Source organism: Sorex fumeus, unplaced genomic scaffold (assembly GCF_029834395.1).
Source record: "Sorex fumeus unplaced genomic scaffold, SorFum_2.1 ptg000072l, whole genome shotgun sequence".
Lineage (NCBI taxonomy): Eukaryota > Metazoa > Chordata > Mammalia > Eulipotyphla > Soricidae > Sorex > Sorex fumeus.
Window position 1 is genome coordinate 13,116,100 of NW_026606129.1, and position 24,712 is coordinate 13,140,811.

The 24,712-nt window shown below is 58.4% G+C and overlaps 1 protein-coding gene across 1 annotated transcript; it reads left to right on the forward strand.

The window, feature by feature from the left end:
- RUVBL1 (RuvB like AAA ATPase 1) lies at nt 1-23,554 on the forward strand. The gene is made up of 11 exons (XM_056129409.1): nt 1-219; nt 3,319-3,405; nt 7,582-7,714; nt 14,312-14,463; nt 15,599-15,688; nt 16,420-16,569; nt 18,039-18,102; nt 19,007-19,205; nt 21,366-21,468; nt 22,631-22,722; nt 23,248-23,554. Exons 1-11 carry the CDS (start codon nt 79-81, stop codon nt 23,405-23,407), a joined length of 1,371 nt encoding a protein of 456 aa, XP_055985384.1. The 5' UTR covers nt 1-78; the 3' UTR covers nt 23,408-23,554.
- Nucleotides 23,555-24,712: the final 1,158 nt, after the last annotated feature.

Consider the following 24,712-nt stretch of genomic DNA (forward strand, 5'->3'; position numbering starts at 1 on the left):
GCATGGTAACGGCGGGCGCGGACCGCGCGGTCCCCGGCTCCGGCTCTCCCCGCGGCGCTCGGACCCGGCGTGGGCACCATGAAGATCGAGGAGGTGAAGAGCACCACCAAGACGCAGCGCATCGCGTCCCACAGCCACGTCAAGGGGCTGGGGCTGGACGAGAGCGGCCTGGCCAAGCAGGCGGCGTCCGGGCTCGTGGGCCAGGAGAACGCGCGCGAGGTGGGCGCGGGGGGCACGGGGGGCGCGGCCGGGCAGGGGCGCGGGGCGGGGGCTGCGCGCGCGTGGACCGGGGGCGCGGCCGGGCAGGGGCGCGGGGCTCGGGGCTCGGGGAGGGGGGCTGCCGCCGTGTGGGTGGGGGGATGCAGCGGCCGGGGAGCAGAGGGGACAGTGGGCGCCCCCGCCCTTCCGGCCTCCCCCTGGTCCTTTCAAATTCAAGAGGCTGTACTAAAAGAAGAAGATTTTATTAATTTGTTTGGGGGCCACCCCCGGCGGTGCCCAGAGATTATACCGGGTCCTGCACTCCGGGATCACTCCTGGCGGTGCTCCCGGCCCGCTGTGGGATGCTGGGGGTGGAACCCTGCTCTGCCTCACGTCTCTCCAGGCCCCTCAAAAGGCTTCTTATTTTATTTTATTTCACTTTTTTCTTTGTGGGTCACACCCAGCAATGCACAGAGGCTACTCCTGGCTCTGCGCTCAGGAATTGCCCCTGGCGGTGCTCAGGGGACCCTATGGGATGCTGGGAATTGAACCCGGGCGGCCGCGTGCAAGGCAAACGCCCTACCCCGCTGTGCTGTGGGTCCAGCCCCTCAATAGGCTTTTTAAAAGTGGCCACCTATACTTAACACTCCCGAAACTCTGGAATCCCCAAACACAGAGCCCTGAATAGCCTAGAGCACTCCCGGGTGTGATTCCCCCCCCCCCCCCCCAACAAATCACTGTAATCATGAAAGTACTCTGTTTTTAGTGGGGGGGTGGGGACACTCCTGGTCGTGCTCACACAGTGCTCGGTTGGGTGGCATGTGGTTTTGGGGATCAAGCCGGGGCTCCCACATGTGATGATGTGGCTCCAGCCCTTTGGGGCTCATCTACCCTTTATTTTTGCAGATGAAAAAAAAATATTGAGCGTGGGCAATTTCAGGTGAGCTAGCTGGTTGCCATTCCCCGTTCCATGCCGGAATTTGTGTCCATGTGCAGTTCTGTCTCCACATTCAGTGCTCGCTGAGATTGCAGCCGCCTTCTCAGCCTGATGTGCATTTAAGTTTAAACCCGTACCCTGACTTAGCAGTGCAGAAACCCTCACTTAGTATCAGACTAAGGACCGATGCGTTAGAGCCTAATTGTGCTAGTAGAAAGGGCTCTGGAGTGGACGGGGAGATAACACAGATGGCTGAGTGAGGTTGTTTCGCACATGGGAGGCCCAGGTTCAATCCCCAGCATTGCATGGTCCCTGAGCACTGTGCCGGGAGTAACACCTCTTAAGTGCTGCCCAGGCATCAAAAACAAACCATATAAGGCCAAAGAAAAGTCTCTGCTTCTATTTGGACCGTCATCCTTCCTAAAAGGGAATACAGAGTCAAGGTGACTTTGAATTTCTCTGTCCAGCTTCTGCCCTGACACAGGTGTCGATTCGATCCCCTCGGAGCTGAGTCCTGTGCCGAGCGACTTTCTCTGCCCCTGTCTTATTTCTCACCTTCACCCCAGTGGTCAGCCCTCCCCTACTTTACTACCTTGACTTTGCAGGCTTAGATTGAAAGACTGTGTGGAATGCCTGTTACGTCCCTAAATTCCTGTTAACCTGTTGTTGAGTTGTGTTCGGGGCCACACCCTGCAGGGTTTGCTCCTGCGCTCAGGAATCACTCCTGGCGGTGCTTGGGGAACCGTTGTGGGGTGCTGAGGGGTGAACCCTGGTTGGGCTGCATGCAAGGAAAATGCCCTAACCATTGTACTATCTTGCCGGCCCCCCACACTTGAAATTCCTAAAGGGCTGTGGTGAGCCTGGGATCAGAGCCCTTGTCATTCATGGGAGGGTGATAGAACAGCCGTGCATGGGGTCTGGCTTGAGTGACTGAGTCCCAGAGAGAAACACTGTGGCAAGGACGATGCCCCTTCTGGAATTGAGTCAGTGGCAGAAATCTTGTGTTCTGTGGCCCCTCGGATGTAGTTATTGGGGTAGTGTGACCTCACCTGCACTCCTTTATTATGAAATGTTCTAAATTATATAAGGGTTAGTAACCCGTCTCTTTCTTACTTTTTTTGGTGGGGGTTGGGAGGAGGTCTGGGCCACACCCAGCAGTGCTCAGAGCTTTCTTCTGGCTATTTGCTAATGGATCAGTCCTGGCAGGGCTCAGGATCGTATGGGGTGCCAGGGATTGAACCCGGGTTGACCTTGTGCAATGCAAGGCAAGTGCCCTAACCACTGTGCTCTCCAGTCCAGTAACCCATCTCTGGAATTGTATGTGTGTCTCCGATCCTGCTCTTAATACTCGGGGGTGGGATGTGTTTAAATTCAGGGCAGCAGATGCACAAGAGACTTAGTCTTGGGGGTCTGAGCGGTGTTCTGTGACTCCCATGTACAGTTTTTGTTGTGGGGAATGAGGCCAGGGCTCCCACCTTCATTTATTTACTTATTTTTATTTTAATGAATCACTGTGAGATACAGTTACAGATTTACAAATTTATTTGATTACGTTTCAGTCATATGTTCAAGTACCCATCTCTCCACCAGTGCCCATTCTCCACCACCAGTATTCCCAGTACTCCTGCCACCCCCATCTTTAACCTTATCTTCCTGTCCTCTTGCTTCACGTCACTCTGCTCTGATCACTGAGTCCTTCTGTGTTCAAAAGGACTCATAACTTACCAAGCTCATTCCCGTCTTTTGTTTCTCTCTTGGTGCCGGGGATCAAACTCAGAGCCTCCTACGTGTAGACAGCCAATCAGCGAGTTACATTCCTGGCCTCTGCCATGTTTCAAATTTGCGCTTTTCTTTGGAGCACTGACCCCTGCCCAGAGCATCACAGACAAGTGCAGTGTCCAGTACCGGCCTTGTCCCCGGGTCTGTGCCAGCCACCTCGGCCCCAGCCACCTGCTCTGTCCTCCCCAGGACAGCGATCTCCACAGTGGTCGGGGTTTGCTCGGTGCTGGAATGTACGCTCCTTGGTCACGGGCGAGTCTTGACCTCCAAACTCACACAGTGTCCCACACCCACGGTTAGCCGAATAAGTACACGAGAGTCCTGTGGGCCAGGAGAGACTGGGCTTTGTCCCGCTGGAAACATTGTAATACTGATTTATTATTTCTTTCCATTGTGTTGTCTAGGCATGTGGGGTGATAGTGGAATTAATCAAAAGCAAGAAAATGGCTGGAAGAGCTGTCTTGTTGGCAGGCCCTCCCGGAACTGGCAAGGTACTCGTTCTCTCTCTCTCTCTCTCTCTCTCTTTTTTTAGTCTACCAAGAGAATGATCCTAATGTCTAAGCCAAATTGAATTTGTGTCTTAACAAGTCTTTGTGTAGCTAAATTGGGGATGTGTATGTTTTAAAAACTAACGTGCAGTAATGCAAAAATACACCAATGTGCCCGGAGTCCCTCCTTCTAAAATTCAAAGGATTCTGGCTGACCTCCAGAAGGAAGAGAGAAGGGAGTCCTCGGAGGGTCTCATTGTCTCTGCAATTTGTCCTTTATCTCTTTGAAGTCGCCTAAATACATTTTTGTTGGCCTCAGGGCTTCATAAAAATCTTAGGCGTGACATCTTACTTGCCGGGTGGGAGGAAAACCAATCAGCAAGCATTTTCGTAAAAACGCCCGTCACCCACCCCTCGATGGGTGTGCAAGAGAGGAGCAAAGCGAGAGGCATGAGGGGTACGATTGGACAGACGGGTGTCTCCCTAACAGTGCTCAGGTCGCCCTAGTCCACAGTACTGAGGGTAGGGCGGGCGGTGGGCGGGCCTTGCTGAGGACCCAGCTTGGGGCCTGAGGCCTGCCAGGCAGCCCTTGGAGAAGGAAGTTTTGTCTTCGAGGTACTTGGGGCTCTCTCCCAGGCAGAGACCCCCTTGAACTGTGATGGCGCCATAGCTGTAGCAGGGCCGACCCTGCGTGCTGGACTCGGGAAGGGTTGTGGGCTGCCTTTGTCCTGTGAGTTTGGAGAGGATTCAACTTCCTGGGACCCCCTGCCCTGCTGTGGGGAGACCTGTGGAGCCAGGGCCTCGTACATGCAGGGACACACCCCACCCCCTGAGTTTCTTCCTGCACTAAGGCCCTGCTTGTTCTCCAAGTGGCCTCGCTCTGGGGGAGTCGAGTCTGGAGCTCATTGGAAAGATGGAAGCTTGCATCTTCCAGGCCAGAGAGTGAGTCTGCAGGCTGTGTGTGTGCTCACAGGACCCCTGTGTGCACGCCCTGGGCACGCAGCTGGGGTGGCGGGCACTCCAGAAAAAGAAAAAAGAAAAGTGAATGGCTTTTGGGCCAGGCACGCAGCTCAGCAGTAAAGTGCTTGAGCATGTGCGTGTGCTCTGGGGTCGAGCCTCGTATGGCAGAAACGACGCGCATCCTGCAGGAAGGAGTTCCTCCAGGGAGTTGGTTGGTGGCAGCCTTTTGTTTGCATTGGGGATGTTGCTCTGGTTTCCAGAGATGGTCCTGTGGGTAGATAATGCAGCTGTCCTATACTGTGTTCTCTTAGGATGTTAGGATGTGCTGGCTCTTGGCCTCTCTTTTTCGTTTTGAGCAGCTGAAATGGGAAGATTCTGTCTTTGCTGTCTGGTGTCTTTGGGGCGGTTTTGGTTTGGGTGTGGGACAGATGCCGTTATCCGTTCTGCCCGACGGCATTGGTGTGTCCGGAGAGTGCTGTTCTGAGCGAACCTCATTTCTGCAGCCCTCTTGCCTCCTGCAGAGCCCGTTTCCGCTGGCGGGGGAGGGTTGGGGTCGGGTGGGCTGGCTGTGGTCACGGGAGCTGCTGTGACTGCAGCCACCTCCTGGGTGGCGCTGTGGTCCGTGCTCGCATGATCGGTTGCACGTTGAGGATTTTTCTTCCTCTCTTTCATAGCTCTGGCTCCTGGTTTCTGAACCCGTTTCCTCCCTTTGGGGTTGTCTGCATCTGCTTCGAGCCTATGTCTGACCCCTCGTGGAGGCTTCATCTCCTCTAGAGGGGGCCGGGGTCCCGCTCAGAGACATGCCAGTACCCTGCTCTGCCCCCACATGGTGCACTTGACAGGGTTCCTGGGACCCGGCGTTGCTGGCCTGGCCCCGGATGTGCTTGAGCCGCCTCGGGAGACCGGGGTTCCTCTTTCTGTCTTTTCCTTTTGGGCCTCCCTCGCAGTGCTGGGGGTCCCGGGTTCCCCTCCTGGCGATCACGGCCAGTAGGCCGGCGGACCGGCGGTTCAGGAAGAGGTTCGCCCTATGGTGTGGGGGGGCCCGGGAGCCAGGGCCACAGCACTGTTGGACCCTCGGCCGCACATCCAGTCAGCTCCACGGGCCCTGGTCTCAGCACAGAGAATTTTTTTTTTTAATGTAGGAGTACTGCCATTTATTCAGCCACTGATTAGGCTGATTGAATTGGGCATGAACTCCACCTTACTTTTTTTTTTTCCATTTTTATTAGTGAGACACATGAGGTACAGTTGTTGACTTACAAATTTTTGTGCTTGGGTTTCAGTTATACAATGATCGAGTACCCATCCCTCCACCAGTGCCCATTTCCCACCACCAAGGATCCCAATATTCCTCCCACCCCCCACCCCCCCATCCCCCCCTGCCTCTGTGGCAGGGCATTCCCTTTTGTTCTCTCTCTCTCCTTTTGGGTGTTGTGGTTTGCAAAAGAGGCATTGAGTGGCAATCATGTTTGGTCTGTTGTCTACTTTCAGCATGCTTCTCCCATCCTGGGCGGATCCTCCCAACACCCTTTATTTGGTGCTCCCTTCTCTATCTGAGCTGCCTTTACCCCTAGAGTGTGTGGCTGGCCTCCAAGCCATGGAGTAAACCTCCTGGTATTTATCTTGGCTATTCTTGGATGTTAGTCTCCTATTTTGTTACTTTATGTTCGATATGCCAGACACAGTAACAACAAAGTCTCCAATGGAGACATTACTGGGCCCGCTCGAGCAAATCGATGATCAATGGGAGGGCCTTTTATGTTCCCCAGAGGAATGCAATCTTTCTATGTCTGTCCCTCTCTTTCTGACTCATTTCGCTTAGCATGATACTTTCCATGTAGTACCACTTGTATGTAAATTTTTTTCATTTTTTATAATTTTATTTATTGAATCACTGCGAGAGCAGTAACAAAGCTTTTGGGTTTAAGTCTCGGTCATACAATGAAACACCCGTACCTTCACCAGTGCCCATTCTCTACCCCCAAAAACCCCAGTATACCCCCATCCCGCACCCTCCCCCTACCTAAGGGGCAGATGATTTCCACATTACTCTCTACTTTGATTGCATTCAATATTTTGACACCAGACCCACCATTATTATTTGGGATTTTACCCCAACACTCAGATCTGCTGAAAAGGCAACTGTAGACAATTTGTGTTCTATTGCTGATTATGAATAACATATGATGTCGTGTGGCTGCAGTAGTGGCCGCGCGATTTTGAAATTCCAAAATTTTAACACTTAAATCTGGAGGGATTTCTGCCAAAACCTGCTGGGTTGTGAGCTTTGTTCCTGAGTCTCTGGGATCATGGCGTTAAGTAGCTTGATCAGGAGCCAGAAAGGCCGTTCAGTTACAGAGAATCTGAGCACAGCCTTGCCGGGCCCACTGTCAACAGTCTAAGTCAGCAGTGTGCCCTTTCCCAGAAATCACTGCCTTTTCCTCTGTCCAGCCCTGGCTCCAAGCTGAGGGCAGTGAAATGGGAGCTGGAAGTCCCCGGCGCTTGCCGGCGTTGTTCTGGGTCACGCTCTTGGTGCGGCTCTTGGTGTCCTTTCAGTCTCTCAGAGGTCACCTCAACCCAGTAGGGTGTGCTGGCGTCTGACAGACCCGTCCGTGGCTTCTGCAGCCCGTCCCCTGTCGTGCCTCGCTCTCTGCGGGTCACTTACCATCGTGTGACCCTCGTGTGGACTCTGGTTTCAGATGGCTGGTGGACGCGGGGCGCGGTGACCGGGCCGCCCAGCAGCAGGTTCTGAGTGGTGGGCTCTGAGCCCCGCTTGGTGCTGAGTTCAGGGAGACCCCGACAGTCATGCTGGGACCCAGCTCCCCTCCGGGCCCTGCCAGCTTGTCTCCAGCCTGTCACTTTCCAGTCACGCCACTTGGGAAATGCGCCTTCCTGTCTGTCTGTCTGTCTCCTCTCTGGTTAAAAGGGAGCAGTGGGGAGGGTCCCCGGGAATCACGCCGCACGAGAGAATCGTCCTGAGAGGGAGCCTTCGTGGCGCCTCTTTCTTTCCTTCCACGCCCCCATCCCTCCTGGCATTGCTCAGGGCACCGTTTCTGTTAAAAATCTGTTATAAATCACAAAAGTTGTCGAATATTTATTGCATTAGACGTGCCACAGATGTTGACCTAAAAGCCTGAGCTCTTCTGCGGCGGCTGGCCAGTGTCTCTCTAGCACAGGTTTCCAGCTGTCCAGCAAGTGTGTTTCTCTCGCCCCCTGCAGACGGCGCTGGCTCTGGCCATCGCGCAGGAGCTGGGCAGTAAGGTGCCCTTCTGCCCGATGGTGGGCAGCGAAGTCTACTCCACCGAGATCAAGAAGACCGAGGTGCTGATGGAGAACTTCCGCAGAGCCATCGGTGAGTGGCACTCACGGGGCGGGGCCGAAGTCCCCTGTACCAGGGCCCTTTCCTCTGTGTACGAACCCAGACCAGCTCTTCTAACCCAGACCCTTCCGCAGATGGTTCTTCACTGACCAAAGAGAGGCGGCTGGAGAATGGTTTTTTTTTTGGGGGGGGGGGGGGGTCACACTCGGCGATGTACAGGGACTACTCCTGGCTCATGCACTCAGGAATCACTCCTGGCAGTGCCCAGGGGACCATATGGGATGCTGGTGATTGAACCCGGGTCGGCTGCGTGCAAGGCAAACGCCCTACCCACTGTGCTATCACTCCAGCCCCAAGTGGTTGGTTTTTTAAAAAGCACAAGCCTGGTCGCCCTGTCATGCCTTTAGAGGGAACTTGTCCATAGGAACGGTTTTGGACTTAACACCAGAGCATTCCGTGTCGAGCTGCCAGAACGCGTCTGATGGTCGGGTTGGGGGAACCGGCCTTGTCCTGGGGTGAGGTGGGGGCCGGCAGGGCTGTTGGACAGGTGGTGTCCAACCCCTTCCCTGAGCATGGCCTTTCCGGTTCCCCAAGGAAGGCGTCCAGCTGTGTTCCACGGCTGGAACAGGCTGGGAAGGGGCATGGGTGGGGCCGTGGCGCTGGTGGTTCCGGTCGAGTTACAGTTTGAAAGGCTGAATTGGGCGAGAGGAGATGCCTCCTCCTGAGTGCCCCTCCACCAACCAGGATTCCCACGACCCCTCGGCCGTCTCCTGAGGAGAGTCCCATCTTTCAGATCTGCCTGTTGCTTGTTCCAGTGACGAAATTTCAGCTCCTGGTCTCCTGGCCAGCATGGGACCGCAGGTGTGAAGAGGCTGGCCCTCCATGGCTTGTGCCTTCGAAGCTACTAAACAGCCCTGGCTGTCATCTCTAGGCTATTTTTTCTGAGTCCTGGGTTTCTAACACTCAGCGGATGGCCTGGGCTGATGATGGCATTGCTCAGGGTACCGTTTCACAGCCCCTTGGCTGGTCAAAACAAGATAATCATTCTGGTTTTGTGCTACATCTGGTGATGCTCAGGGGTCACTCCTGGCTTCGTACTCAGTGCTTGGGGGATCATATAGGTGCCAGGGAGCAAACCAGGGTCAGCCACTTGCAAAGTAAGTGTTCTACCTGCTGTACTGTCTCTCTGGCCCCAAGATTCTCATTCTTTGTTTTTCTGTTTGTTTGTTTTTGTTTTTGTTTGTTTGTTTTTGTTTTTTGGGTCACACCTGGTAGTGCTCAGGGGTTTCTCCTGGCTTTGCACTCAGGAATTACTCCTGGCGGTGCTCAGGGGACCCTATGGGCTGCTGGGATTCGAACCCGGGTTGGCCGCATGCGAGGCAAACGCCCTACCCACTGTGCTATCACTCCAGCCCCGAGATTCCCATTCTTAAACAGGAAATCTGCTAGAAAACAGACAGCAGCACGAACACAGCAGAAAGAGTGTGGGTTCCCCCACATCAGGGACCTCCCTTGGAGCCGCCTAGGGAGGCTGCGGGAGGCCTGGCTCTCCCTGCCCGGTCAGGGGCGATGCACTAGCAGTGGGCAGGAGTCCCCTGTGGACAGTGCTGGGAGCAGAAGGCGGCTATGAGGGCCCAGGGCGAAGGGGGTGTGAGCCCGTCTGGTGGGGTGGAGATGAGTTGCTGGCAGGGCTTCCCGAAGGATTCAGATGACAGACGGACAGAAAGAGGAGCCAAGGAGAAGTCCCCTCCCCTGGTCCCCGGGGTCCCTGGAACGTTCTCTGCATGTGTGGTGACAGGGATCGAACCTGTAAGGCAAAGGCTCTGCCACTGAGCATTTTGCCGTGTGTCCCGCAGGGCTTGTCCTGCAAGTGTCCCAGCCGGGCTGCCGCTGGGCCTCCCGAATGGCTGCTGTCCGTACAGCAGCGTGGTCACCGCGCCCTACTTCCTGGCACAGAGTGGGTGCTGGGGGCAGGACGGGGGGTGTTCTGAGCAAGAGAACAGGGTGAGCTTTATTTTTTTGATTTGGATTTTTTTTGAGTCACAGTGAATTACAAAGTTGTTCATGATTGTATTTCAAGCATGCAGTGCTCCTACTTTGCCAGTGTCCACTTCCCTCCGCCAGTGTCCCCAGTTTCCCTCGTGGTGGACTCGAAAGCAGATGAGCAACAGAAGCCTATCCCCTCAGCCTCCCCAGCCCCGGACAGAGTTAGTTCCAGTTGCATGGTGTTCGGAATTTTAAAATAGGGGCTGGCGCGATAGCACAGTGGGGAGGGCGTTTGCCTTGCACACGGCCAACCTGGGTTCGATTCCCAGCAAATCATATGGTCCCCTGAGCACCACCAGGAGTGATTCCTGAGTGCGGAGCCAGGAGTAACCCCTGCGCATCACCAGGTATGACCCAAAAAGCAAGTAAATTTTAAGTAAATTGCCAGTATATAGAAATTGGGGGATACACTCTCAGATTCTTTTCGGGGGGACACAGAGATAGGACAGCAGGTGGAGCACTTGCCTTGCACACAACAGACCTGGGTTTGGTCCTCAGCATCCCATAGGGTCCCCTGAGCACTGCTAGGAGTGATCCCTGAGCACATAACCAGGAGTAAGCATGACCCTCCAAGCCAACACAGAAGAAAACACTATAAAACATGCCGTCTCTGGCCCCCTAGATGTGTATGTGTGAGTGTATATGTGTGTGAGACAGAGAGGCAGTGTGTATGTGAGTGTGTTTGTGTGTGTGGTGGCAGCAGCAGCAAGGATGGAACCCCATACCACACGTTTTTTTCTGGTGTGTGTGGTGTTGGCCAGGATGGAACCCCAGCCTCAAGCCTGCGAGCGAGGCTTTAGCACTGAGCTACCTCCCTGACTCCTGAGTGCTTTGACCATACAATAAATAACCCACTGGAGAGTGTTTGTCTAGCAGGTGCGAGGCCCTGAGTTTGATCCCTGGCATCCATGCACCCTCCACCCCACCTCCAGGTGGCCCTGCACCCTTGGGATAGGTTTGACCCTCTGGGCACTGCCCTTCTAGAACAAACTTTATTAAAGTGGACTCCGGCCTGGAAGATAGCCCCAAGAACCCGAGTGTGCGCTTTGCATGTTGGTGACCCGGGTTTGATCCCTAGCGCCCTAGGGTCCCGGAGCAAGCATGACCTGCAGCCCCTGAGCATCACTGGACGTGGCTCCAGAAATGAGTAAGTGAAAAGGGGGCTGAGAGGTGGTGCAGAGCACGTGATCAGCGTCCCCAGGTGTAGTAAGTATGTAGCAAAGATTTTTCGTTCTTCAGTGAGTGAGATGAACTGTATGGTGTTACCACGGGTTCAGTTATCCAAATGTTTGAAAATGCCTTTTTGTTTACTTCAAAGCCATTCTTTCTGACTTGGATCAAATCTGACAAGATCCACCTTCCCATGTGTGAGCTGTGAGCTGTGGGTTGTTTGTTTATTTATTTATTTTTGCTTTTTGGGTCACACCCGGTGATGCACAGGGGTTCCTCCTGGCTCTGCACTCAGGAATTATCCCTGGCAGTGCTCAGGGGACCATATGAGATGCTGGGAATTGAACCCGGGTCGGTCGTGTGCAAGGCAAACACCCTACCCCCTGTGCTATCTCTCCAGCCCCGAGCGTGGGTTGTTTAAAGATGACTCAGACGCTCTCGTACTGGAAAGACCGAGATAGTGTCCTGGTGTCTGTTCTGGGATTTGCCGTTGTTGGTGTTTTCGATGGTGGCCGGGTGAAGAGAAAGTTCTCACTCCCGCCACGGAATGAAAAGGCAGGCCACTGACCGTTCGCAGGGAGCCCCGGCCGCCTTGGCTGCCTCTGAGTTCCCGGGCCCTGGGCAGAGGGGGCAGGGAGGAGGCAGCGGGCTGACCAGGAATGAAAGAGCGACGTGTCTCCGCTGCTTCCTTGACGTGATGAAGGTCCCTGTCAGGGAGTGAGAAACCCGAGCCCGCAGATGAAACCTGTGTCATCCGTGTTGTCGTTGCCAGCGCCAGCCCGCCCCTTGCCTGGCCCACAGCTGTCTGCATTGTCTGCCAGCCTCATCCCCGGCCCGCTTGTCAGCACAGAGCCGCTTCTAAACAAATCCAGGGCTAGTGAGAGATGGGTAGGCCTCGCCTCCTTGAGGAATTCCGCACCGCAGCCCCTCACAGCCACTGTGAAGGTATTTCCCGGGCAGGCGCGGCCCCTGGGAGCGAGCGGTTTCGGCTGAAGATGAGCAGTTGATCTGCATTTTTTTTTAAATTTTGTTTTTAATTAATTGATTTTGCTTTTTTGGTCACACTCAGCGATGCTCAGGGGTCACTCCTGGCTCTGCACTCAGGAATCACTCCTGGCGGTGCTCAGGGGACCATATGGGATGCTGGGAATCGAACCCGGGTTGGCTGAGTGCAAGGCAAACACCCTACCCGCTGTGCTATCGCTCTGGTCCCCCCAAGCTTCATTTTTTTAAAGTACGAGCTTTCGCCCCATTTTGTCGCAATCTTTGATATAATTCATGTTACTGGGACCTTTTTTTTTTTGTCTTGGTGTTCAGGATCTGAAAATGTGCTAAGACAGAAATGAAATACAGACCCTGTTTGGGGCCCTTCCAAGAGCTCCATTTGCAGACTCTCGGGCTGAATGAAGGGGGAATAAAATTTGTCCTTCGCTTCGCTATCTGAGACAGTCTTTGTCCTCGCTGAGTTTCTGGGGAGAGAAGGTAGGCACCCCCGCGATAAGATAATGGCCACACTTAACAGTGGGAAGTGACCGAGAGTGTCTGAGCCTTTGGACCACTTCCATATCAGAGCGGAGCGAGGTGGCTTCCCAGCGCGGACGCCCAGAGCTTATCAGGGCTTCCTGCCATCCGAGGCGTTTCTGTCTCCACTCTCCTAGAACAGTTATTCAACTCTCACACTGTCTCTGTCTCTGACTCCCTCTCCCTCCCCCTCCCCCCTGTAAGCCCCTGAGATTCATTCGAGATTCAAGGCAGTGGCCCGAGTGTCTCGAGGGCTTGAGGAATTGTAGAAGAGCACCAGGTGATTCTAAAGGTCGAGAACCATAACTGTCGACACTCACGAAGCTTCAAAGCCTCGATTTCAAGTTAAGCCAGAGAGAGGGAAGGGTTCTTTCGGCAGCGGAGGACGGGCCCTGTGGAGATAGGCTCTAAAAATGCATTTTATAGTCTATTTTAGTCTTTAGTTTGTCTTTGGACAAAAATCACTTCAGGTTGGGGGGGGGGGGTGGCACACCTGGCAGTGCTCAGGGCTTACTCCTGGCTCTGTGCTCAGGAGTCACTCGGGACCAGTAGGGATGCCCAGGATCAAACCTGGCTGGCCATGTGCGAGGCAAGTGCTCTACCCGCTGTATTATTGCTCCAGCCCCAGGACAAAAATCACTCTCAGACAGCTAATGTGGGTGATGTTTAGAATGAGGGCTTTCACTTGTACAGTTTTTGCAGGTGTGGGGGAACACACCTGACTGCACTCGGGGTTTGCCTCTGCGTCGGCCACATACAGCGCAGAGTCCTGCTTTTACTCTCTCTGACCCTCCACTTAAAACAAAACGCCTTTTCCTGGAGGCTCCTTTGGGACATCAGTCGTAGCTGGGGACATGGACAACCACCCAGCGTAGACCGCGAGTCTCAGTTGGGGGCTGCCTTCGGGGAAGCAGAATGTGACGTCCCCAGAGGCCCGTGCTTGGGTGGCGCTTGCCGTCGGCTTCCTCCCGACTGTACGCACGCTTGGGCCTGGCTTGTCGGGAGTTACCTGTGTGGTTTGGTTTGGCTTTGGGGCCACACCCAGTTGTGCTCAAGACTGACTCCTAGCTTGGTCAGTGACCACTCCTGGCACAGTGCTCAGGGATTGAACCCGGGTCTGCTGCGTCCAAGACAAGCATCCTACCTGCTGCTCTGGCCCAGGAGTTCCTCTGGTGGCTGAATTCTGCCCTTCCTGAGTCAAAGATGCAGGAACTAAGACATATCTCTGCAAACATACAGTGGTTTGGAATTCGAGGCTAAAACTAAATTAAAAGAAACATTTTTTTCTTTTGGGGCTGTTGCAAGAGTATAGCAGCTAGCTCGCCCTCTCTCTGAACTTGTGGCTAGCCCAGTTCAATCCCCAGCACCCCATCCGGTCCCCAAGCCCTGCCCAGAGTGATCCCTGAGCCCAGAGCCAGGAGTGATCCCTGAGCATTGCCTGGTGTGGCCTAGAAAACAGTCTTTCCCTTAGTTTATTCCAGGTAAGCATATATTCACATGAGGTGACCTTCAGGGGCCTGGGAAGTAACCTGTGTGCCCCTGGCCCATGGCGTTATGAATCAGTGTCATCGGGCGGGATAAAATGGGATTTTACCCCCTTGGCAGTATGACAGATGTCAGAAACCATTTTGAAAATTAGAACTTGTCTTCCAAGTTCTAGACTTGAGCTTTTCCAAGTCCCCTTAAAAAGCTGACGTCAGATGGTCTGCACTCGCGGGGCGGCTGTAGTTGGAGTTTGTGTTTGCAGGTTGGCAGAATGACACCCTTGCTCGTACGGTGCTCGGGTGACTTGTCATTTCTTACGACATGCATGTTTTGTGGCTGCGGGTGTTCAGGAGTCTGGGGCCGAGGGCAGAGTTCTCCTGCTCAGAGGGTTCCCCGCGTCTCTCCCAGGGCTGCGGATAAAGGAGACCAAGGAAGTCTACGAAGGCGAAGTCACGGAGCTCACTCCGTGCGAGACAGAGAACCCCATGGGCGGCTACGGCAAGACCATCAGCCACGTCATCATCGGACTCAAGACGGCCAAAGGCACCAAGCAGCTGAAGGTGAGCACGTCCCTTGGGCCCGCGTCCTGTGCACCGCCCAGCGCCAGGGCTCAGGAGGACTTGGTGGGACCGTGGACTTGTTTCTTGGGGCCCCGGAAACCCACGAAGATGGGAGCTGTGTGGTAGTGAGACCCGCCTCCCACCAGCCTGGGTCCTGGCTCGGACCGGACCACAGCAGGGCTCCTGCCCCAGACCTGGGGCCATCCTGTGGTGGTGAAAGGGCTCCTCTCCTGCATGACTCCCGATCCTGCGAACAGACCCCAGCACATCAGGGCCCCTGAGCTCTCTGGTCAGAACAGGCTGCGGGGAGAGGCCGGCGTGGCATTTGGGGGGACCCCCGGCACGGTGGAAGGAGCCTGGAGGTAGTCCTGCCCCTGGGGACTGGGGGACCGGGGGCCATCACTGACTGAGGCTTAGGCAAGGGTTGAGGGAAGCGCCTGGCACCGCTTACCCTGGTTAGAGGTACGGAGAGTCCTGCTGGAGGGTGTGCCGAGCCTTGCTGAGGGTCAGTCCTGACAAACGTTACTCTCTGAGCTCTCATGGACTGCGTGTGCCAGGTGTCTCTGTGGAGCGTTTTCCTTGTGTCCTGCATGTGCCTGTGTGTGCGAGTGTCCACGTGTATGTGTGTTTGTCTCCACGTGTGTGCGAGTGTATGTGCATATGTGTGTCCGTGCGTGTATGCGTTTGTGTGTGCATGTCCTACATGTGTGTGCGTGTGCCCGTGTGTGCATGTGTCTGCGTGTGCCTGCGTGTGCATACGTCATGCTGCCCGGCCTTTGCTTCTCCCGGCTCCTGGTTGTCTTGAGTGAGGCATCTGTGGGCCTGCTGGAGAGGGGCGGGGGGCGTCACTTCGCCACCTTGCCCAGAGCCTGTCCCGCACGGTGCCAGCTGCGGGGTCAGCAGGTCTCAGTGCTGGGCAGGGCCAGCAGGGTCAGGATTGGGGTCCCCTGAGTGGGGCAGCCCCTCAGGAGCAGGGCCCTGTTGTGCCTGCTCCGGCCCCTCCCTCAGACACTTGCCCTGAAGCCTGACTCAGCCCTGCCCCCGTCGCACATCGAGGTGGGCGAGGAAGCCCCACGTGTCGTGGATCAGCAGGTGGCGGGGCCGCTCTCACGGGTTGCTTTTTGCTTTTTTTAAGTTGGACCCCAGCATTTTTGAAAGTTTGCAGAAAGAGCGCGTGGAGACCGGAGATGTGATCTACATTGAGGCCAACAGTGGCGCCGTGAAGGTAAGACGAGAACCCGAGGGGTGGGGGTGGGGGGCTGATGTCTGGTGCCCTCGGGGGGGGGGGGGCGTCCCCCACGTCCCCGGTGCTGAGTCAAGTGGGCTCCCCCGTTATCATTTCTGACCCTCTCGTGACGAACACAGCCGGTCGCTTAGGAAAACGCTCCGACCTGTTGAGGGGGAGTCGGGCGAGGAAGGAAAGAGCCGCCGTCACTTTCCAGCTGCCGTGGGCAGCATCTTTAATCTTCCCTCATCTCATGGTGTTTTCTCCCCGAGATCCGTGCAGGTGGAACGGAATGCCGCGTTTGCCGGCTCTCTGCTTCTTTCTATCTGATCTCCAGCCCTGTGCTGGGTCCCTCACCGTTTAATGGATGAGCATAATACTCCATATCATACGAGAAATCACCCACCTACAAAAGAGTCTGAACAGCTCTCTCGTCTCCAGTTAATCTACTGGATTTGCCCTTTATCGGGAGTCGCATATGGTTAGAAGGAAGAGAGGAGGGGACAGAGCTCGGGGAAGGTATCCGGTGTTGTCCGGCCGGGTGCTTGGAGCCCAGCGAGGGCCGAGAGGTCCCTTCTCTTGGCAGCGGGCACGCCGTGTATCACAGCTTGTCAGGAGACTGTCCGGCTCGCGCTGGGAACTGAGACCTTTATCGGGTGGACCCCAGGCCACGGGGGACTTGGCGGGGTGCCCTCGCCTGGCACTCAGGTCCCCCCCACCCCTCTCTGCAGAGGCAGGGCCGGTGTGACACTTACGCCACCGAGTTCGACCTTGAAGCTGAGGAGTATGTCCCGCTGCCCAAGGGGGACGTGCACAAGAAGAAGGAGATCATCCAGGACGTGACCTTGCATGACCTGGACGTGGCCAACGCCCGCCCCCAGGTACCCCCTGTGCCCACTGCCAGCCCCACCAGCCCCGCCAGCCTCGGGAATGAATTGTCAGAGTCTCGCTGCTGTTCTCGGGGGCAGACGGGCCTTTTCTCTCTGTGATGTTCAGCAATTAACAGCGACATGAGCTTGGAGGGACTCCTTTGTTGCGATTCAAATGCTCCAGTCACAGATGAATTCATGGGCATTGTTTCTCAGCCCAGCCCAGCCTCTGGCCTCGGGAGCCAGCCAGCTTCCTCCAGACGGCGGCTCCTCTGCCTGGCAGCCTCTGGGTGTTGATGGCAGGAGGGTGGGCCAGCTTGTTCTTGAGCCCTCGGCGGGGTTTTCAGATCTCCTGGCAAGGCAGCATCTTCCTTTCCCCCACTCGGCAAAGCCTCCAGGTGTCAGCTTGAGCTGGAAGCTCTGTTCCTGGCCCTGAGTCGGGGGTCTGGGGCCGGGGCTGCTGGGCCTGGCTGGGAACCTGCCTCTTTTGGCCCCTTCTGGCCTGGGAGGGCATTTTGGCTGCTGCCGGGAACCCCTGGGGTGCCGGAGACACTGCTGGAGCAGCCAGTCCCCAGAGTCACGCCTGCCAGCTCTTGGCTCGGAGAGTGCCCCGCGAGACCCGGGGCCAGCGCTGTCCCCACACGGAGGAGCTGTGCCCTAAGCTGCGGGTGACTCTGGGCCTTGTTGGGAGGTGGGGCTTTCTGAGAACGTTCTCGCCCTGACCTGGTGGGCCGCGCGGAGGATGAGGGCAGAACTTGGACCGGATTTGCCCTGTTGACTTCTCTGCATTAGCCATTCTGCAGGCTGGGGGCAGCCGGGTGGCAGCAGGCAGCAGGGGTGACCGGACCCCATGTAGACAGGGGACAGCTGGGTAGCAGCGAGCAGCAGGGGGTGACTGGACCCCAACAGGCAGGGCGTGACCAGCTCCTGGGACTAGCTGAGCCCACGCCAGGGCACAGGGACCTCACTCGGTGTGTCCTTCTTGGCTCTTGCCTTGACAGTCTTTTCCCTAAAGACACCTGGAGCACCATGAGGTTAGTGCTCAAACGCCCCAGGAAGAGAGTTTGACCTGAACTTGGTGACCATTACCTTGGGCTTAGGGCGGCTCCTGGCTTTGTGTTCCAGGCTGGCCAGGCCTTCACTCGCACTCACTCTCTCTCTCTCTCTCTCTCTCTCTCTCTCTCTCTCTCTCTCTCTCTCTCTCTCCATGGCTGCCCGGAGCTTTGCAGCAGGGAGATGTGGCTGGCAGGGCACCCGCACCACGCAGAAATGGGGCCTGGCTGTGGGGGGAGACTGAAGCAGGGTCCCCTGAAGGGCCTCTGGACCCCTGCCAGCCTCTTGAAACCCCCCGTCTGTGTTCCTCAGCTTCCCCATCTTTGGGCACTTCTCACCAGGCCCTGTGGGGTTGGCTGCGGTGGGGCAGGGCTCTCAGGAAAGCTGCCTTGGGGGACAGGGCTGACCCCGCATCTTGTTTCGCGCAGGGCGGACAGGACATCCTGTCCATGATGGGCCAGTTAATGAAGCCAAAGAAGACGGAGATCACAGGTGAGACCCCTGGGGCCTGGCCTGGGCGCATGCCCCTGTTCTCGGGCCCTCAGCAGCCTCCACTCTGTGGATCCTCAGTGTGCGCCCCCACTTCCTGCTGGCCTCAGGCCAAGCGAGTGGCTGCTCCCTGCAGACCTGGACAGTCCCCGCTTCAGGCCCCGGAGGAAGAGGAGCCCTTGTCCCTAATGGTCCCCGGGCTGGGCCACCTGAGTCGGGGAAGGCCAGACGCAGCTTCCGCTCATGGTGGGCCTGGAGATCTGCCCCCCCTCTGTCTGTCTGTCTGTCTGTCTGTCTGTCTGTCTGTCTGTGTCTGTCTCTGTCTCTCTGTCTTGGTAGTTTGTATTGAAACTTGAGTGGCAGGATGTGAGGGAGAACATGGCCTTGAAGGGCGAGCTGGGCTGGGACGCGGGTTTCCACCTCCTTGGCAGCTTCTGTCCCGGTGCCCTGTGAGCAGTGCCTGCCCCGCCCCGCCGGCCCTGCCCTGCCTCCTGCGTCTGCTGGTCCCTCCCCGTGTGGGCCTGGGTGAGGAGGTGGGAGCCGCCTGGAGGATGGGAGCAGCCGGGGTCCTTCTCCGAGCCGAGACAGCTCTTTCCTCGGACCCTCTTTCCTGCTCGCCCCTTGATTGAAAGTTAATTAACCCTAGTTTTGTCCCTGCCGAGAGGCGAGGAGAGGGTCATTTTCGAACAGGCAATTTGCATATGAAAACTCATCTTAGCCAGGGCCCCCCAGCTCCCGGACCGAATCGGGCGGGGGTGTGTGTGCTGGGTCTGCAGCACGGCCGGCAGTGTGGCCCGAGAATGAGCCTTCCTCCTCTGAGGACGCTGAAGCGAGCCGGGGAAAGGGGCCCGCGGTGGTGTGCGTGCGGGGGCCAGAAGGTGAGTCCCTCCCCGGCTTCGCCCTCCAGATAAACTTCGTGGGGAGATTAACAAGGTGGTGAACAAGTACATCGACCAGGGCATTGCCGAGCTGGTGCCGGGCGTGCTGTTCGTCGATGAGGTCCACATGCTGGACATCGAGTGCTTCACCTACCTGCACCGGGCCCTGGAGTCTTCCATAGCCCCCATTGTCATCTTTGCGTCCAACCGAGGCAACTGTGTCATCAGGTAGGGACTGCCGGGGCAGTGCCTTCCACGGCCTTTCCTGGTCCCTCCTCAGCCCGGCCCCCTGGCTGTGGGCTTGCCGGGGCATGACTGTGGGGTTGGGGCTGAGAAGGTGAGGTCACAGGCCGACCCAGGGGTCACTGGGTGTTTCCGTTCCTCCTGCCAGTGTCTTAGCCCTTGCTGTTCTCCCAGGGCGAGAGGGATGGGGTGGGCAGGGCCGGCTCGGCGCCTGCGCCCAGACCACTGCTCATGGCCCCTGCCGCCACCCCCTGCTTGGAGAAGGGCAGCTGAGGCCTCGGGGTCCCTCCAGCCCCGAGTGCCCGCACCCACGTCGGGTGTTTGCTTCTCTTGCTTCCCTGCTGTTGTGTGGGTGTCCGGCCTGGCCTGAGTCCAGGGCCGGAAGCGGGGTGAGGAGCCCCTTTGTGGTCCCAGGACCGAGTCCAGGCCATGCCGGCGCCACCGTGCCCGAGTTGTGTTCACAGACCCCTGACCTCATGGGCAGAGCTGGGTCTGGCATCCAGACCTCCCTGCCCACCAGCCTCGCCCCTGTGTGCCAGGCCCTGACAACGGTGTGCTGTCCAGGTGCCCGGGGAGCGCGGAGATCCCCGTGCTGCCCTCTGGAAGAGGCGGCCTGCTGCCCCGAGCTCTGCAGCTGGACAGACTCGAGTTCTGCAGGACGCGAGAACCTGCTCATCCTGGTCAGAGGGCGCCCCCTACTGGGGAGCGCTGGGAACATCTCCGTGGCTTGCCCCTGGCTGGCCAGTCCCAGCTTTGCAGATTCCCCCCAGAGCCCAGCGGCTCCCGGCAGGACTCTGCATCTCCCCAGTGCCATCCCCTCCAGGAACAGGGGCCCGCATGGCCGCGATACCCCCACCCTCAGGCTCTCGGCAGCCTGAAACTGCAGCCAGGCTAGAGGCAGGGAGGTGCCAGCTGGGGGGAGATGGGGACGACTTCAGGCCGGGCACTGACGGCACTGTGGGGCGTATTTCTGAGTGGGGCTTTGCTGTCGTGGAGACTCGTGTCAGACTGGCGGCCCAGGGCTGGGGGCAGAGAGGGACACAGGCTCTGCATGGCCCAGACTCAGGGACACAGCCACAGCCTTGGACCCAGAGTCCAGCCATCGGCCATGTTACTGGAGTGGCCCCCCCCCCACTCCAGCACCCACCCCCCCACCCCAAGAAAACTAGTTTGATGTTTGTCAGGGCGCCACACCTGGTGGGGCTCTGGGCTCAGGCGACCACGTGGGGGCCTGGGTCGCCGATGCAAGGCAAGCCCCCTACCCGCTGTGCTCTCTCTCCAGCCCCTCATTCCCTCAAAATAACAAACTAGGAATGATAAAATACTGGTATGAGTCTGGAGCGATAGCACAGCGGGTAGGGAGTTTGCCTTGTATGCGGCCAACCTGAGTTCGATTCCCAGCATCTCATATCACCTGATCGCCGCCAGGAGTAATTCCTGAGTTCAGGTTCAAGAGTAACCCCTGTGTACAGCGATACACAGGGGTGGGGTGTGACCCAAGAGGCAAAAAAAAAAAAAATAGTGGCCTGTAGACCAGAGGGTACACCCGGAGGCCTGTTGTGAGCTGCGCTTCCGTTCCAGCCCCCAAGGCCCTGCCCAGACTGATGCTGCGGCTCGGGTGGGCTCTGGGCTGCATTGCATGTGGCTCGGCTGGACGCTGCAGCCCCGAGAGGTGGGCGTGGAAGGACGACCCTCGGTGCCTTATGAGCAACCAGTGGTCCTTGGCAGCAGGAAGTCCCCGGCCCTGCTAAACCATTAGGGCGGCAGAGTCGTTAAGGATTTGAGTACCAGACCCTGGTACTGGCTCTGCGCCAGGCGTCCAGTGAGGTGTTTCTTCTCGAGATGCTCAGGGCTGGCGTCTCTCTGGGTTGCTGAGGAAGTGTGTGGGGCCGTACGCAGGAAACGGCCTGTCAGGACATCGAGGACAATAACAGCAGCTGGACCCTGCCTGGGCACCTCCAGCCCGGGTGGAAGATCCTGGTTTGGGGGCAGCAGTGAGGGGCAGGCAGGGCCCACTCCTGGCAGAGCCGGGGACGGAGCCCCAGGCAGACTGGATGGCCCATTAGTGCCCATCTGTGTGTGGTCCTGGCCGTGTCCAGCCCTGGGCGGGCAGGGGCGGCCGTGTGAACGTCGTGGCCTTTGCAGGGGCACCGAGGACATCACCTCCCCTCACGGCATCCCCCTGGACCTGCTGGACCGAGTGATGATCATCCGGACCATGCTGTACACACCGCAGGAGATGAAGCAGGTCAGCCTGGGCCGGCCGGACCCCGGGTGCAGGCACAGTGGGCGAGCACGGGGCGTCAAGGGGACAGTGATGGGGACCTGGGCCCGGAAACCGCCTCCCTCCCTAAGTTGGAAGGAGGCTGGGTGCCCAGCGCGTGGGCGTGCCCCAGATTCCACTCAGCCGAATTGGACCGGGAGGTGCAGGGGACGGGGCGGAGGCGGCGGGCCGTGGCCGAGCGCCGCATCACCTTCCCTGCTGAGCACCGGCCGTGTGGGGAGTGGTGCTGGGAGTCACCCTCGCCGTTTCTGGGCACATGTTGGCATCTGGTGGAGGTGGCCTCCTGTCAGCCCATGCCGGGTGGGCCAGCTGCTCAGCCATGGGCCCTTCCCTGTGTGGGGGGCTGCCCTGACCGCCGGGCACAGCGCTCCAGCCCACTGCACCGTCCCAGCGTGTGTGGGAACTAGGAGCGTGCGTAGGAACTTGGGAGCGTGCTTGGGAACTAGAAGTGTCCTGGGAACTGGAGCGTGGTGGGAACTGGGGTGCCAGACTCCCCTCTGCAGGGCAGACCTGTCCCCCAAACCCCACCCTGCAGCTCTTGCCTGCCAGCCAGAGGCCTGCTGGCCGGTCCCTGCCCTGCCCCTTTGCCCCCCGGGGCCTGAGCCGGGGCTGTCTCTCCCTCTTGCCGTGTCTACCTCGGCTGTGTTTTTATGGCTTTAATTTAAACAAGGGCTTCTTGATATCTTGTTTACGAAGCTGCCAAAGTGAAAAATTCCTGTATTATATGAGACTCCAAGTGCTCGAGTTATCTCCGCTCCACAACACCCAACATCATTATCCTGCTGCCCCTTATCACTCAGGCTGGCGCGCCTGCGGGATCCGGTGCCACCGGCCGCCGCGTCCCCGCCACCAGCCGGCCGCCCTCCCGCTTCCCCGGAACTGCCGGGCGAGCACGGGCTGCGGCGTGTCCGCTGACAGATGAGATCAGCCCGGGCCGGGCCGGGTGCGCGCCGCCGAGAAGTCACTTTCTGATGGATTGAGCCATCAGGTTTATCAGGGCCCAGGAGGGAGCCAGGCCGGAGGTGGGGCCCCCCCTTGGGTGCGGGCACCCCCATGCCTGCTGCTCGGCCGAGCCCAGGTGCTAGTGGCCACCTCGACTGACTGTGCCTGTCCCTCTCCCTGGAAGATCATTAAGATCCGCGCGCAGACGGAGGCCATCAACATCAGCGAGGAGGCGCTGAACCACCTGGGTGAGATCGGCACCAAGACCACGCTGCGGTGAGCGGGCAGGGCCCCGGACCAGGCTTGGGGGGGCTGGAGGGTCCCGACTGCTCCCCGCCATTGGCCTCGCTCCCCACGCCTTGGTCCCGCCCTGTCTCTTGGGTCACTTCCTCTCCCCGGAGGCCAGAGTAGAAGCGTGAGCTCTTGCTGGGGGCCGGGTAGGACGGCTCACCTTGTACCCCGAGCACCAGACCAGGGGTTGGCCTTGAGCACTGCCAGGTGTGGCCCCCAAGCCCCCCAAAAGGGGCCCAGATTCCAGAGCTGCTGGGAGTGGGTGAAGGGCATCTCTAACCTTCCGGGTGGGGCCGGGGCTTTAGGGCTTCAGGGCCTCTGGGCCTCTGGCCAGCCGCATTGGGGGATCCCCGCAGCACCCCAGCATTGCCCGCCTGCCTTCTGTCCACCTAAGCGGGCGGGGCCGAGCCAGACAGCTGGAGAGCCTTGCCCGCCCGTGTCGCTTCGGACCGCCGAGCTGGGGAGGGGCCTGTCCTGTGCTCCCCGTCAACCCCTGCCCTGGGCCTGCAGGTACTCCGTGCAGCTGCTCACGCCGGCCAACCTCCTCGCCAAGATCAACGGGAAAGACAGCATCGAGAAGGAGCATGTGGAGGAGATCAGCGAGCTCTTCTACGATGCCAAATCCTCAGCCAAGATCCTGGCCGACCAGCAGGACAAGTACATGAAGTGACGGCCAGCGCGGCGCCTGGGGACAGACTGGGCCCCTGTGAGTGGGCTTCCTCGGCAGTGAGCATCCTTTCTCCTCGGGGTGCCTGCAGGAGCACCGCCTCCTCGCCTGCCGTGCCCTCCAATAAATCCTCTCCGGTTATTTTCATGACATCCCCTCCCGAAGTGAGAAACAAGCCGTGCGCTCCCTCTGAGCAGCTTTTGATTTACAGGTTATTGTGAGCCGGGAACGGGGAGTCCCCGCACACCTCGCCCGCCCGCCCGCCCCATTGTCCGTCTCCATTGTGAGGGAGCGGCCCCGAGCAGGACGGACTGCCTGCACCTGCCTCCCTGACGCCGCAGCCCTCCCGTCCGGGACACCCCGTCCCAGGCTCACCGCCGCCCAGGGAGCTCCCTACCATGCGGGGGAAGGAGTTCTGTTAGCCTCCGCTCCGTGCGGGCCCGTCCCCTCGCAGTCCCGTGTGCTGCCAGGCGCGTGCCAGCGTCTCGTGCCCGTCCCTCCCTCTCCCCCAGGCTTGAGCTGTCCTTACCCACACCCCCGCCTCACTGCCCCCGAACTCACCTCCGGCCTCCAGAGGGCTCCAGTGTCCCCTCCCCAGGTCCCAGCACTGACCGTGTCTCCCAGTCCACTGGTGGGACTCAAAGTCCTGGAGGAAGAGGAAGGGCAGTGCGAGTCACCTGTGCCCAGCTCGGGCAGGGGAGCTCAGGAGCCCGAGGCAGCTGTAGGGTCCGGCAGGGCTGGTCGGGCAGGGGCTGGGGGTGCTGCAGGCAGGAGGGCCGAGAGGAAGTGAGGGGCCCTCCTGGCAGAGCTGTGCCCAGGGAGTGGGTGGAGAGTGCAGGACCCTCCAGGGGTCAGGGCTGGCCTGCATCTCCGGACCCCAGCTGCCCAGAGTGGTCAAGACCCCGAGGCCACAGTGAGTGGCCCGCCTCCTGGCCTATCTGAGCCTTCGTGGGCCTGGGGCACTTCCAAAAAGACAAAAGGCTTTCGGGACAGTCCCCGTTTCCTGGGTATGCATGTGGGGACCCTGGCCCGATCCACCACCCCCCAGTACTGTCAGGCACTGTGATCCCAAGGCCCAGCAGTTTGGCACCCTCAGCCAAACCTCAGTCTTAGGCTTCCTGACCTCTGCTTGGGGGTTGCGCCCCCGGCACCCGGAAGAGTGGAAGAGAAGACCAAGTTAGTGAGGCAAGCGGGGCCAGGCGTTGAGGAAAACGAGGCCGCGCAGCCTTCAGAAGAGGCTAGGAGGCCTGGGGTGGCTCCGGGTAGGCCTTCCAGCTGCTAGGGACCTGACCAGGCACTCGGGGCCAG

Excerpts from the sequence above, each read along its gene's own strand:
- RUVBL1 (XM_056129409.1), top strand. The coding sequence starts at position 79 with ATGAAGATCGAGGAGGTGAAGAGCACCACCAAGACGCAGCGCATCGCG. Across the intron at positions 18,103-19,006 it reads AAAGAAGACGGAGATCACAG|ATAAACTTCGTGGGGAGATT; the intron begins GTGAGACCCCTG and ends TTCGCCCTCCAG. Across the intron at positions 21,469-22,630 it reads CACCGCAGGAGATGAAGCAG|ATCATTAAGATCCGCGCGCA; the intron begins GTCAGCCTGGGC and ends TCTCCCTGGAAG.